Source organism: Cherax quadricarinatus, chromosome 26 (genome assembly GCF_038502225.1).
Source record: "Cherax quadricarinatus isolate ZL_2023a chromosome 26, ASM3850222v1, whole genome shotgun sequence".
Classification (NCBI taxonomy): Eukaryota; Metazoa; Arthropoda; class Malacostraca; order Decapoda; family Parastacidae; genus Cherax; species Cherax quadricarinatus.
The window spans coordinates 33,350,681-33,366,150 of record NC_091317.1 but is presented as its reverse complement, the minus strand read 5'-3'; the positions used below and the strand labels follow the sequence as shown (position 1 = coordinate 33,366,150).

The 15,470-nt window shown below is 41.7% G+C and overlaps 1 protein-coding gene across 3 annotated transcripts in view; it reads left to right on the top strand.

Annotated features, from left to right (window-relative positions):
* Positions 1-15,470, top strand: part of LOC128691720 (solute carrier family 25 member 16) — a 172,533-nt gene that overhangs the window by 54,340 nt on the left and 102,723 nt on the right. For all 3 annotated transcript variants that reach the window (XR_011392461.1, XM_053780605.2, XM_070088911.1), the window contains exon 2: positions 13,950-14,042. Coding sequence is in view for 2 of the 3 variants with exons in the window: in XM_053780605.2 (XP_053636580.2) it covers positions 13,950-14,042 (93 nt within the window). In the remaining variant the exon portion in view is untranslated. The remainder of the gene's footprint in view (positions 1-13,949; positions 14,043-15,470) is intronic.

The window sequence follows — 15,470 nt, the reverse complement described above, 5'->3', positions numbered from 1 at the left end:
AGTTTTTATGCAGGAAGGTGCACCATGTCATACTGCCAAATCTGTTGTTCAATGGCTTAAGGACTGTGAAGTGAGGTTCTTTAATGACTGGCCAGGCAATTCCTCAGACCTAAACCCTATTGAGAACCTCTGGTCAGTAGTGAAACGAAAGTTTACTGGGCAAGGATATCGGTTCCATCCTGTGGCTGGAGGCTGCTCTACATGAGGCATAGAATAATATACCTCCCCAAACCCTCAATAATTTGAGTCTTCCTAGGCTGAGGGACGTGATTAAGCATAAAGGGCGCAGCACCAAGTATTAAAACTTTGGTATGTGTGTGGGGGAGGAGTGGCATAATGCCGTGACTAGCACTTATTATTATTAAAGATTAGCCGGTATTCTCCCGGCCCGGGCCTTTTCCAAGTGGTGGCCCGGCCTTGGCTCCCTCTTTAGGGAGAGTCTGAGACCTAAGTCTCCCATGAGAGGAGGCACAAGTACCTCCTCATCTTTGGGACCAACTGTCCCCAGGCCTAGCCACAAGCTAGGCCTCTCTGGTCTGCCATCCCCGCCCCAATGGGGCAAAAGGGAATGACAGTCTTATGAGCTAAAGGCTCGGGCTCAGGCACCTACCCTACCCTAGAAGGGTTAGGCATGGTATCGATCGTGACTAGCACTGTATATGTATTAGGAACATCACTGGGGGCCTTGAAGCAGCCCACTCGTGCCAACACCCCGCATGAACATTTTCCTCTTATGTGCAACTTTGTATTTTTCTGAGTCTCAAATCTATTTTGTCCTTGAACAATTTCTGACTTGTTTTAATAGCTTAATAGATTTGATATGTATGACTTCACAGAATGGAAGCTGAAATTTTTTTCTGGTCGGTAAGTTTTTCTGTGTTTTATCGAATTTTCTTTATTTTTTCAGTATATTTACAACATTTATGAATGAAACCAACCTGTAGTTTAAAGGGTCTTCCTGTCAGTTTTTAAATATTGACATGCGTGCTAATTTCCATTCGTCTAGTCAGTCTACTTTCCAGAAGTGAAAGCTTAAATTCCAAAATGGTTAGCTCAGTTTTTCACATTCTTTTAAAACCCGTGGTGCTATTTCATATTTTTTTTTTGGGGGGGGGGTCATAAACATCCATTAATAATTTATTTACTACTACGACTGTAGTTACAGCAATATCCCCAAACTCAGTTATTTGTTTGGGTTTTAAATTGCTACATATAAAACACATGGTTTTGTAAACAAACTTTCTGTTTAATGTCTCGCACATTTCCTCTTTTTTTCCATTTTCTATTTTTTCCCTCAAATATTAGCTTACCGATTTAGTTTCATACAGAGTGAGAGGCCAACATTAAACTTCCCTGGCCGTGGATTGGTGACCTCTGATATAGCTGGTGTAAAGTGTGATTACAATCTCAGGATTTTAGATTATCTTGTCATTATCATTGATATGATTTGTAATCCCTGCAGGGTTTATTTGGATGCGTCTCTATATACACTTTGCAAATCCATGTGCATCTCCAGACAAATTGTATTACCAGAGAAACTTAAAGCCTACCCTTAGTCTAGTAGTGATAGTGTTTGTCTGCTGGATTTATATTCTCTATAGGCATGCTTTACTTGATAAATTGCATTTTGGTAAGTGTTGGATATGCTGATTCCTATCGTCAAGGTTGTCAGTTTTACCTGGAGAGAGTTCCGGGGGTCAACGCCCCCGCGGCCCGGTCTGTGACCAGGCCTCCTGGTGGATCAGAGCCTGATCAACCAGGCTGTTGCTGCTGGCTGCACGCAAACCAACGTACGAGCCACAGCCCGGCTGATCAGGAACTGACTTTAGGTGCTTGTCCAGTGCCAGCTTGAAGACTGCCAGGGGTCTGTTGGTAATCCCCCTTATGTATGCTGGGAGGCAGTTGAACAGTCTCGGGCCCCTGACACTTATTGTATGGTCTCTTAACGTGCTAGTGACACCCCTGCTTTTCATTGGGGGATGTTGCATCGTCTGCCAAGTCTTTTGCTTTCGTAGTGAGTGATTTTCGTGTACAAGTTCGGTACTAGTCCCTCTAGGATTTTCCAGGTGTATATAATCATGTATCTCTCCCGCCTGCGTTCCAGGGAATACAGGTTTAGGAACCTCAAGCGCTCCCAGTAATTGAGGTGTTTTATCACCGTTATGCGCGCCGTGAAAGTTCTCTGTACATTTTCTAGGTCGGCAATTTCACCTGCCTTGAAAGGTGCTGTTAGTGTGCAGCAATATTCCAGCCTAGATAGAACAAGTAACCTGAAAAGTGTCATCATGGGCTTGGCCTCCCTAGTTTTGAAGGTTCTCATTATCCATCCTGTCATTTTTCTAGCAGATGCGATTGATACAATGTTATGGTCCTTGAAAGTGAGATCCTCCGACATGATCACTCCCAGGTCTTTGACGTTGGTGTTTCGCTCTATTTTGTGGCCAGAATTTGTTTTGTACTCTGATGATGATTTAATTTCCTCGTGTTTACCATATCTGAGTAATTGAAATTTCTCATCGTTGAACTTCATATTGTTTTCTGCAAACTTATTTACTAGTTCTGTTTAAACACCGGTTTTAAAACTTCTGTTTGGGAAATCAAAATTACATTTTCTTGTTAAATGATATTTAAGTAAGTCATCGACTTTATTATTATTCCGGGGTGCCCTTGTGAGAGAATCTATTTAGGTTTATCAACATTTCCTGTTAGTAATTTGTGCCTAACTTGACTCACGAAATCGTGGTATTGTGCCTATCTGTCTGGCCTCGTGTTACTGTACATTCACACCTCGTTCCATTTCAAATTGGAGACAGTTAACCTAGTTGTAATGTCATATGTAGGCATAGTTACTGCTGTACTAAAATACTAATGACTTGTATTGGTCTTATATATGCCATCGACATCTGTATGGTATAATACTTTTAAAAGGTTTGCCTTTATATTTGCACCCCACCCAGTAGCTATTGAATGAAAACAGCATAATAGAAACCATGTTGCATCTGGTGCCATAGGTTACTGAGGAGTATCCTGTCTGCAATATTAGGCAACAGGTTGCACAGACAAGCACATTGTGCATTATGACATTTCTCTTATCCTTTTAATCTTTTGACTACCGCCCACAGGATGGGTATGGGGTGCATTATGAAGATATTAAACTAAACTAACTTTCAAGTCTCTGATACTGTTTGTACTGTTGTATGTTATAGTTAGCAAGACAAGGCAATCTAACTTTCTGGTGTTTCTGGTTTTTCGAGTATATACTTGTCAGTGATTGGAAAAAGCTAAAAACAATACCTGGGGGTTTCAGGGGTCGGCACCCATGTGGCAGTGGTCCATGACCAGACCTCGCAGTGGATCAGGACCTGATCAACCAGGCTGTTATTGCTGTCTGCACGCACAGACGTACGAGTCAGGTACTGGCTTTAGGTGCCTGTCCAGCACCTTCTTGAAAGCAGCCAGGGGGTCTGTTGGTAATCATCCTCTTGTATGCTGTGTGAGGCAGTTGAGCAGTTTTGGGCCCCTGACACTTTTTGTGTTGTCTCTTAGCGTACTCATGGCGCCCCTGCTTTTCATTGGGGGGGATGTTGCATCTCCTGCCAAATAGGAATTTCCGTGTGCAGATTGGGACTAGTCCCTCTCTGATTTTCCAAGTGTATATTATCATGTATCTTTCTTACCAGCATTCCAAGGAGTATAGGTCAAAGGCTCTGGTGGCCTCGTGGTTAACGCTCTCGCTTCACACGGGGAGGGCCTGGGTTCGATTCCCAGCCAGAGTAGAAACATTGGGCGTGTTTCTTTCCACCTGTTGTCAATGTTCCCCATCAGTAAAAAATGGGTACCTGGGTGTTAGTCGACTGGTGTGGGTTGCATCCTGGGACACTGACCTAATTTGCCCGAGATGCTCAGCATAACAAGTGGCTTTCTATGTAGTAGTATGTTGTTATTGTTGTCAGCTAGGACTGTATACCATGTACATGTACTTGTAGTAAATAAAGATTATTATTATTATTATCCGTCCCCAATAATTTAGGTGCTTTATTGTACTTATACATGCCACAAAAGTTCTCTGTATATTATCCAGGTCTGCAGTTTCTCTTGTCTTGAAAGGGACCGTTAATGTACAGCAATATTCCAGTGTAGAGAGGACAAGCGATTTGAGGAGAATCCTCATTGGCTTGGCGTTCCTAGTTTCGAAGGTTCTTTAAATAAAATAAAGTATTTATTTCTTTGCTAAGGTTACAATGCATGTTTACATGTCAAAATATGATTGGAGCAAATAAAGCCACTATCATGCCGAGACATTTCTGGCAGATTTAATCTAATACTTATAGACTACAGTGGAACCTCAAAAATCAAACATATCACATATCGAACGTTTCGAAAATAGGACCATTTTTTCGGACAAACTGTGTCCCTGTTATCGAACGCACCCCTATTTTCGGACCGCCGGGTACGGGTCTGCCGCCCGCTCTGTCCGCGTCCCCGCGCAGGCGCTGTGAGAAGTCTAGCTTTGTTTATGCTTGAGTGAACACTAACCTGCGCTCTCATTCACGCATTTTACGATTATTTCGTTGTGTTTAGTGCTTGTGGGACTGTGAAATAAGCTGCCATGGGCCCAAAGAAACTTGCTAGTGGTACCCCTGTGGTAAAGAAAGTGAGAAACACCATAGATGTGAAGAAGGAAATAATACAGAAGTATGAGAGTGGTGTGAGACTTGTTGAGCTTACCAGGATGTATGGGAAAAACAAGTAGACCATCGGTTCTATCCTGTCAAAGAAAGAACAAAACAAGGAAGATAAGATTTCGTTTGGATTTTTAACCCCGGAGGGTTAGCCACCCAGGATAACCCAAGAAAGTAAGTGCGTCATCGAGGACTGTCTAACTTATTTCCATTGGGGTCCTTAATCTTGTCCCCCAGGATGCGACCCACACCAGTCGACTAACACCCAGGTACCTATTTGCTGCTAGGTGAACAGGATAATGGGTGTAAGGAAACGTATCGAAATGTTTCCACCCGCCGGGAATCGAACCCGGGCTCTCCGTGTGTGAAGCGGGAGCTTTAGCCACCAGGCCACCGGGCCTGGTGGCTGATGTTGCGAAAGGTGTTAATATAGGGAGTGGATGAGGTGCCTTCTTCAAAGATTAAGGAGATTTGTGCCAAGTGGAATGATGTCCAAATGTTTGTGCAGAAGTACCACCCTGAGCAAGCTGAACCAAGCCATCTTTGCAACAAGTTCAGTGACAGAACCATGTCCCATTTTAGGGAAATGTTAAAGAGGCACCAGAAACTGGACAGTTATTTTGTGAGACAGGGGTCCAGTGACTCTCAAGCTGGTCCTAGTGGTATAAAAGACAGAGAAGGGAAGTAACCCCAGAGAGGGCTTTACCTGAAGTCCTCATGGAGGGGGATTCTCCTTCCAAACACTAACCCCAACTCCCTCTCTCCTCCTCCCTATCTTCCAGATGCCATTACCAATCTTCAATAAAGGTAAGTAAAAATGTTATTTTATATGTATTACTATACATAATTAAAAACTATAGTATTTGTTGTATGTAAAACTGTAATTAATCTCTATAAAATGTGTTTTTTGTGTGAATATTTTTGGATTTCTGGAACGGATTGATTGTATTTCCATTATTTCTTATGGGAAATATTGCTTCGAATTTCAGACTTTATGAATTTAGAACTAGCTCCTAGAACGGATTAAGTTCGATTTTTGAGGTTCCACTGTACTTAAGTCTAGACAGATGAAGAGTGGTAGAATACAAATTCTATATTTCACTCTGTTATTAATATGAGGTAGTACAATTTGATACAATCAATTCATGATACAATCAATCATACATTTTTAAGTTTGTAATTAAGTTCATTTGCTCTGTTATTAATATGAGGTAGTACATTAGTGATACAAACATACATTTATAAGTTTGTAACAATGGCTTAATAGTTAAGGGATAATAAAGTATTTGGGGAGTTGCTATGAATTTGGTTGGGATTTAACATAGTGTGGGTATGTTTGTTGAGAGATGAGATGATTTTTGAGTATGGTCCTAAACTCTGTTGTGGGCAGTGGACTTCTTGCTGCTTCAGGCAGTGTTTTCCAGATCTTAGGGCTCTCTATGTGCATTGCATTTTTGCAAAGTGTGAGACGGACACGAGGGATGTCGGTGTTTTGTGCCTCATGTTATGTGTGTGTTATGTTGAAGCTGTCTAGAAGTTTGAGCGGAGGGTTGATATTGGAGTTTAATGTTCTGTATGTGTAGCAAGTACAACAATAAAGTGTATATTATGTATATGTATTAAGTTCATGTTTTTGAAGAGAGGTGGGGTATGTTGTCTGGCACTGGAGTTTGTGATCATCTGCACTGTCGCTTTTTATTGGGTTATTAAGGTTTGAGGTGATTGGCTATGGTAGATTAGAGAGTGATATAAAATAAGGAGGGCCCGTTGGGGTACATAGTATCGTATCTTGGAAAGGATACCTACTGTTTTGGAAACTTTCTTAGTTATATGCTGGATGTGGGTCTGAAATTTAAGATTACTGTCAAGGTGGAGACCTAGAAATTTGCCCTCAGTGTGTCTTGTAATGGGTAAAAAATTTATTGATGTTTAGCTGGATATTTTAGGCTGTTTAAAAAAAAAAACATGAAGTAGGTTTTGTCTATATTGAGAGTAAGTTTGTTGGTAGTCATCCAGTTTGATATTTTAAGTAGTTCGCTGGGTTTGGGTGGGAGAAGACACAAGTGGTGTCATCTGCGAATAGAACTGGTTTAAGGAGTCGCGATGCATTTGGGAGGTCATTGATGTAAATAAGAGTTGAGGACCTAGGACACTTCCCTGTGGCACTCCAACAACTACAGGCTGAGTATTGGAGGTTATGCCATTTGTGTACACATACTGGTGTCTACCACTAAGATAAAATTTTAGGTACTTGAGAGAGTGCCCTCTGTATCAAATGCTTTTCATAGGCATATGAAGAGCCCCAGAGGATATTATCCATCCTATCATTTTCCTAGCAGATATGGTAGATACATTGTTGTGATCTTTGAAAGTGAGATCTTCTGACATTATCACTCCCAGGTCCTTCACATAAGTTTTTCCCTCTATTATGTTCTGGGAATTTGTTTTATACTCCAATATAGTTTTTATATCCTAGAGTTTTCCCATAGCAGAGTAATTAAAATTTGTCTTCATTGAACTTCATATTTTCTGTGGACCATTTAAAGACTTGGTTAATGTGTGCTTGGAGATTTGCAGTGTCCTCAATGGATGACACTTATGCAAATTCTGGTATCAGCAGAGGACGACACGTGGAACAAAGCTTTTCACTTGAGCCGTCACTGACTTTACTGTTACTATTACTTTTTGTTTTATTTATTAGGAAGTTGTAGATCCATCTGCAAGGTCTGCATTAACCCTTTCAGGGTCCAAGGCCAAAATCTGAAGTCACGCACCAGTGTCCAAGAAATTTTGAAAAAAAAAAAAAATTATTTTTTCTTACAGAATTAAAGAGCATATTTTTGTGAAGGTAATAAAACAAAAAAAAATAAGAATCTGATCAGTACTTACCGAGATACAGTGCCAAGAAGTTTATAGAAAATGATGTGGTGGTGGCAACATCGACGAATTCCACATATGCGTATTATATTATTTTGTTGTTTTAGTTGTTTTTCTTTTCTTTTCCAATTTTTTTCTATTCCTACTAACATTTGGGGTCCGAGAGACCAATACTGTATATAATTGATATATATATATAAACTCACTGTATTGAACACAATAACCGCACTAAAGTTATCATATTGTTTACCACTGTTTATTACAATAAACATGCACAAATATTGTATAATACTAATGTTCTATCATATATTTACATATTTACAATCACTGGACATGGTTTTAGAACTGCTGGAGCTTGTGGAACTCCTTGAAACAAGGCACCATGCACAGAGGCACATTACATTCCTCACACATAAACCGAGTGTCTTTGCGTCTTTATTGCCGTCGTTTTGTTTGTGCACAGACAATGCATCTCTTCTGAGCAAATTTCTTTTGAGTTGAAGGAAGCTGTATTATGAAATGATCACCTTCTCTCCTCAAACGCTTGGGTATATCCTGAGGAATTCGAGGACCATGTTGTATTGCAGGTGTTGTTACCTGGTACTTCATTATGAGTTGTCTGACAACAGACAAACAAAATTCACCATACGGTGGTCTGTTACCAGTCTTTATTTGGTACATATTATATGCATTGAGCATTGAAATGTCCATGAGATGGAAGAAAAGTTTCATGTACCACTTGTAACTCTTACGAACACAGTCAACAAAACCAATCTGCATGTCACACTTGTCAACCAAGCGCATGTTTTGTGTATAATCAATCACTGACACTGGTTTTCGAATACGTTCATTAGTCACTCGATCAACTTTGCCACTGTCTTGCATTTCATTACGGTGAATGGTTGTCAACAATGTGACATCTCGTTTGTCATGCCACCGTAATGCCATGATGTCATTGGCAGTAAACACCTGCACGTCATCACCACGAACACCTGCGTTGAGCCTGGGCATATGTTTACGATTAGAACGCACTGTGCCACACACATCTGTCTTGTTCACTCGCATGAAATCACTGAGTAATGGGCTTGTGTACCAGTTATCGGTATACATGTATAATGTATGCCCCTTACCAAGATAAGGTGTCATCATGTTTCTCACTACGTCACCTGAGATACCCAATAACATCTTGGTATCTTTCAATGTTTTACTACCCGTGTATACAACAATATCCAACACCAGGCCACTGTCACAATCACAGAGTACAAACAGTTTTATACCAAAGCGGTTCCTCTTGCTCGGTATATACTGCTTGAATGACAGTCTACCTTTGAACAAAATCAAAGACTCGTCAATTACAAGATTCTTGAATGGATAAAAGTATATCCTGAACTTTTGTTTGAGATACATGAAAACATTTCTAATCTTGTATAACCTGTCACTTCTGTCAGGTCAGGTTTTGTCAGAGAAGTGCAACATACGTAACAGTAAGATAAACCTGTTCACTGGTATTTCACTGAAGACCGGGGTAGAAATTAGCCGATCTGTGGACCAGTATGCTTTTATATTATGCTTATAGACGTGAGGCATAAGCATTATTGTTGCAAAAAGCAAATACATTTCTGCAACAGTCGTCTCTTTCCACCTGTGTAGTCTTGACTGTGGTGATAAGATCGTATTTGCCATGGTGTACTGAAAATACTTATTACTTTCCCTGGCAATAATTTCCATCAATGGCTGGTCAAAGAATAATTCAAAGAATTCCAGTTCATTGGCCGTGGTTCCAAGGGGACAGGTAGGTAGAATTCCACTTTGAGAGTCATCAAAGTGGTGAGGCTTGGGAACAAAATTGGGATTTTGCTGCCAATCCCACATACGGTTTTCTGGTGGATACTGGACATCATAGGCTGGTTGTACGGGTGGTTGTGGTTGTGGTGGGCTGATGGCTGACGCTCCGCTTTGTCCTTGAACTGACGAGTCAGCAGCGTGGGTCCCCGCGTGGCACGGTGAGTCACGCATGGCGGTGCCACTACCACCACCAGCACCACTAACACCATCCACTGATGCCTGTGGCTCATCCATGCCAAGTGTAGCCACATCATCCTCACTATCACTACCTAAAAAGGGTGTAGGGCCATGGAATGTACTCCGGGATGTACTCCGTCCCCTGGGCACAGCATAGGGTACACTACCCGAGCGCATGCGGCGGCGAACATACAGACGCTTCACTGGTGAATATGATTCCTCACTATCACTACTCGAATGATCATCGAGCACAATAAAATCACAATCCACGTCAGAATCATCGTCATTACTGAAGTCAGAGGCCTGGCCACGCGAAAATATTAGTTTTCTCTTACGTTTAGGAACACCCGACCGTGAGTCACGAGTGCCCACACCAGAGGTAGAAGGTCGAGGATCGTCGGGGTTTTCTGCACTATTATCGATATCCTGGTCATTATTTTCGGTCACTAACTTATCAAAGCCGTAGAATTCGTCTTCATTTCCACTTCCATCAGTGTCAGAACTATCAGACAGGAAGAGGAGAGTCCCAATTTTCCGGGGAGTGAGAGCTGACTTGCGACGAGGCATGGTGAACAAGGGTGACTGAGCCGGCATTCCCACAATGCTATGCAGGCGCCTAGATTTTTTGTTTACGGCACACACCCACGGCGCAGACCCATTCTCTCACATGTAGGCCTATGAGTGCTTTTGCGCTAAATTTGACAGCGCTAGAATTTTGGCATAGATCTACGGTTTGGACACTCACCGTAAAGCCGTAGATCTACGGGACAGACCCTGAAAGGGTTAAGTATCTACCGCTGAGGAAACCTAAAAGATCAAATATAGAAAGAGTGTAGAAGAATGGACAGAAGAAGAAAGGGTTACCGAACTGCTTAAAAACATGAATGTCACAACAGAGGAAAGAATATCTTAGAATTTTAGACTAGAGGTTACCGAGATAGAACAGAAACTTAAAATTTTCATACCAGACAAAAGAAGCACAAAAGGAACAAAAAGCTGTCCAAGATGTTGCAAAGAAATCCCAAATATTTCCACACATGCAAAATCCAAATTAAGACCTACGTGTAGAATTGGACTATTAATCACTGGAGGTTTGTACATTGATAAAGAAAAAGAAATAGTGAGATTCTAAAAGTCTAAGTATGAATCAGTATTCAGCAATCCACTAAACCAAAGTAGGGGTGGAGAATGCATTATCTTCATTACTTCGGAAAGCCATTGTTAGGAGCCTCTATGGAAAGAATAATTTGGCACTATTTATCTGTATAATGTATGTGTATGTATATGTAATATGCAATAATTTATATATTTATATTTGATCCAAGTTGCATTTTACATATGAAAGCTGGGATGTAAATTGCCAAGTATAAAATATATATTCTATTGCACTTGTTAAAATGTTCACTACATGTTCATTTTGCTTTGATTCCAATGGATCCAAGACCTTGTCATAATGATCCAGCATTTGTGAAAGGCAGGAGAGGCCTGTATTAAACCCACACTGCTCTGATTTGTGTTGTTGTTAATGAGTAGAAATCTTACTTCTTAAGACCCTTTCAAAAAATTTTATGTGACAAAGCATTCTGCAATTGCTTTATTGCCATCTTTGTGAAGTGGGGCCTTACTGATGTTTTTTAAGGACTGGGACAACATGTGCATCTTGGCTGCTACTCTTTAGAATATATAAGGTGCAGGATAATGGTTTCTCAGAGTTCTTGATGAATATTGAGTTCCACAAGGCTGAGTCTGAGACAAAGTAAACCATACCACCGATGGGGTTTGAATCCACGGTAAGAGTGTCTCAAAACTCCAGACCGTCGCGTTAGCCACTGGGCCAGCTAGCTTCAATAAAATTCATCCAACTAGGTATATTTCTACACCATAGTACAGTTAGCATAGGCACCACTGTATCCACAAATGCAAGTTTTTACACATGTCCTTGATCACTGAAGTTAAGTTTAATATGTTTATTATGTACCCCATACCCATCCTGTGGGCGGTAGTCAAAAGATTACAGAGGTACATAATTGGTCCAGGAACTGGGCTCCAAAGTTTTGATAGCTGAGCAAGTTACAAAGGTAATGAACTAGATCTGGTCACAATCATGACCAAGTACAAAGGTAATGAGCTCCAGGTAGAGCTGGTCACACTCACGACTAATTACAAAGGTAATGAACTAAATCTGGTTACAATAATGAGAATTAACAAAGGTAATGAGCTCCAGGTAGAGCTGGTCACAATCATGGCAAGTTTCAAAGGTAATGAATCGTGAACACATGATTACAGTCATGAACAATTTTCAGAGTAATGATCAGTTAACATTGTAGGGAATTCATCCATTGTCAGCAGACATTGCTAGGTGCCTGTCCCTCCTCGGCAGGACAGCCAGACAGCCATTGCAAACAGCAGCAAGTTGCGCCAGGAACTGCTGCTTGCAGGAGCACCATCGACCCTCCCCAAGAGGTCCAAGAGGCCAGCGACTCTGCTAGCAGCCCAAGGGAGAGCCGCCCTGGGGACGTGTCAACGTCCTGGTGGATGCCAAGTTGACTGACGATCCCCGGCCCTTTGTAAAGGTGAAGGCGCGGCAGCTGTCGCCTACTTCTGCTGGGAGGGGCTGTTGGATGTTTCCACCTGGAGCCCTCCGGGTGCCCAGACACCCACCGTGTACACATATGTTGAAGCTTGAGGAACTGAGTGCACACTGCCTGTGGCACACCTGACAGCTGCCTTGCAGTCGAACTCCACGGTGCTGTCCATACAGTGGCATCCCTGACGTGGGCTGAGAGGGGAAAGTATCCTCTACAGTTGTGGTGGCACTGGGAGTTGGGTGGGTGAGGCGGGAGAGTTGAATGGTTGAGGTGGGAGGGTGAGCGGTTATGAGAGGGTCATTGTTTACTACACGTGGGGCAAGGCCTGGGGAGGGGGGTGAGGGGCACTTCCCTACACACTGATTGTGCATTGTTGTTCACACTGTCCTGCCTACAACAAACACAACATTAATTCGTTTCCCATGCACATCATGAAAGATATGGGCATGTGACTCGCCAAAGCCAACAATGTTTGCGTCATCTTCACCCACACACCCGGCCCCCTCCCCTCCCCCTCCCCCCGGCAGAATGGGGGGAGGCACTGCCTGGTCCCAACCTGGGCACTCCCCACACCCAACTCACAAACTGCACAACACTTCCACAATTTACACTGAAACGATGCACTGGCATGTCCTCTCACTGCTCTGGAATCTTCTCAAGGCATTCACACAGAGTCCTGCTCAGTCATGCCCTGGTCAGCCCCTTGGACCAGGAGCTATCCTTGAAAATCTCGCAGCTAGCCCGCCATACGTACTGAAGAAGGCATATTCTCCCCTCTCTCTTCCCCATCCTCTGAAGCAATTTCCTCAGCTGTGATCTGTTGCTGTTCCAGCTGAAGGTGTTGCAGCTCTTCAGTGGTTAGCTCTTCCCTATGGTTGTCCACCAACTCTTCCACATCCTGGCCACTCACATCCAACCCCATGGACTCACCCAAAGCCACAATAGATTCCACAACAAGCATAGGGGTGTCAGTCAGCCTCAAACCCTTCAAAATCCTTCTCTTCTTGAACTCTGTTGTGTTTCTCGCCTTCTTTATCAAAAGGCTCGCACTCGGAACTTTCTTTGGCCCCATGGTGGCTTATTTAGCAGTCACACTCAATAAATAAGCACTAAAAACAATGGATTATTAAGAAATATTTCGCATGAACGCGCAGGGTAATGTTCACTCGACGAGAAACAAAGGCAGACTGACTCAGAACCCGTGCGTGGAACGCTTTGTGTAGGCAGGCAGGTGGACATGTTCGTTCGGTATGATGGACGAAAACCGAGGTGATTGAAAATTGGGACAAAATTTTGACAGTCATCAAAAACTGAATTCGACGAAAACCAGGGGAAACGAAAATAGAGGTTCCACTGTATACTAGTATTGTTATAATTGCTGACAACATACTAGACTGTACTTTAAGAGTCATAAAGATATAAATTGTGCCTTCAGCACTATACTACTACAAGAGAAGTGTAGGAGCTTGTATCCTAATTTATATCAAATTGATTTATGTACTTTGATTTTTGTCCACCTAAACAACTTTGTGAATAAACATCTCAATTTTTATTTATTTAGTTAGTATCCTATTAGTCGCAATTCTAAAGCAATATTAAAACTTATTGTAATTCTAAAGGATAACTGGACCAGTATACTGACTACTTGTTACAAAAACCCAGAAACAGGCTGAATGCTAGAGGGGCAGATCTTCTAGTATTCTCTGGAGATGTCTATAATTTATAGATATTGCATTTTTTGTAACAATTTCACAAGTAACAATGAATGCTTACTTCTCAGGTTTGGCAGGAATGTGTGCGAAGACCACAGTGGCGCCTCTGGACCGTATTAAGATACTTCTACAAGCACATAACAAACACTACAAAAATGATGGTGAGTTATGTTTCTACTCATCTCTAGGTATGGCTCTGTTATATTCATTAATCAAATACTGTATTACACAATGAGGTTTTTATCATTAAACCCTTCATGGGGGTGGCTTGAGGCCAGTGAAGGGCTCTCGATCCAAGGAATTGGAGCTACCCTTTCATTATCTGATTACCTTCCATTCTCCAGGCACTATCTTTATGGATTTATCACTTATGAATATACACTGCAATAAAAGCGATTTATGATAGTCCATTTTGCTTTGATAATATTGTGAACAAAATCAGATGGTAAAAATTTGTTAAACAGGTGAGAAATACTACAGGAAGGCCCCACTTTACGGCATTTCACTAAAACCGCAGTTTTCAGTTACATGTATATGTATACCCATTCACCATTTTAGACTTCCTACAGTAAATATATATATTCCAAACCTAGTCAGAGAATTAACTTTGGCACTTGAGGTATGGTAAGACACATATGCAACAGTTAGACAACTTTATTCCGAAACGTTTCGCCTATACAGTATACGCCTATACGTTTCGGAATAAAGTTGTCTAACTGTTGCATATGTGTCTTACCTAACAACCTGTCGGTATTGTATACCATTTTGATGTTCACTTGAGGTATGCTCAAGGTGTACATTCCTTTAAGAAAAAAGATGTAAACTAGAAAGAGAGACTTCTTATACAGGCAAAGGCAAAGAATCAGAGCTGCTGAAAGGGGTCTGTATATTTGAAGTACGAAGGAGGCACTGGTCAGAAAAATGACAAATATTGAACTTAAGCTTAAGGAACCATTCAGGAGACAAGGAATACAGCATTTAGTGAGCCTTAACCAGACTAAGAGTAGACAGCCTAAGACTCAAAATTTGGTTAATTCAATAATCTATTATCCTAAAACCACAAGACTTTGAAAAAACAATAAATGGCATGTCCATGCACTCTGCCCTAGGCCCAGACTTGTGGAACTCCATGTTCATCAGTCATTAAAAACAACACATAGCCCCACTCCACAAAGGTGGCAGTAAAGCAATTGCAAAGAATTACAGGCTGATTAGCACTAACGTCCCACATTGTAAAAATCTTTGAAAGGGGTTCTAAGAAGCATGATTGCCACCCACTTAGATACCCATTAGTTGTACAACCCAGGGCAGCATGGGTTTAGAGCAGGTTGCTCCTGCCAGTCCCAACTACTGGACCACTCTGACATGGTCTTGGTTGCTCTGGAGGACAAACAAAATGTGAAAGCCTTCAACAAGTGCAATCGTGGTGTAACAGTGCACAAAATGTGTGATTAAGGAATAACAGGAAAAGTTGGTGGATGGATCTATAACTTCCTAACAAATAGAACACAGAGTAATAGTAAACAGTAAAGTCAGAGGCAGCTACAGTGAAAAGCTCTCTTCCATTAGGTACAGTACTCACTCCCATC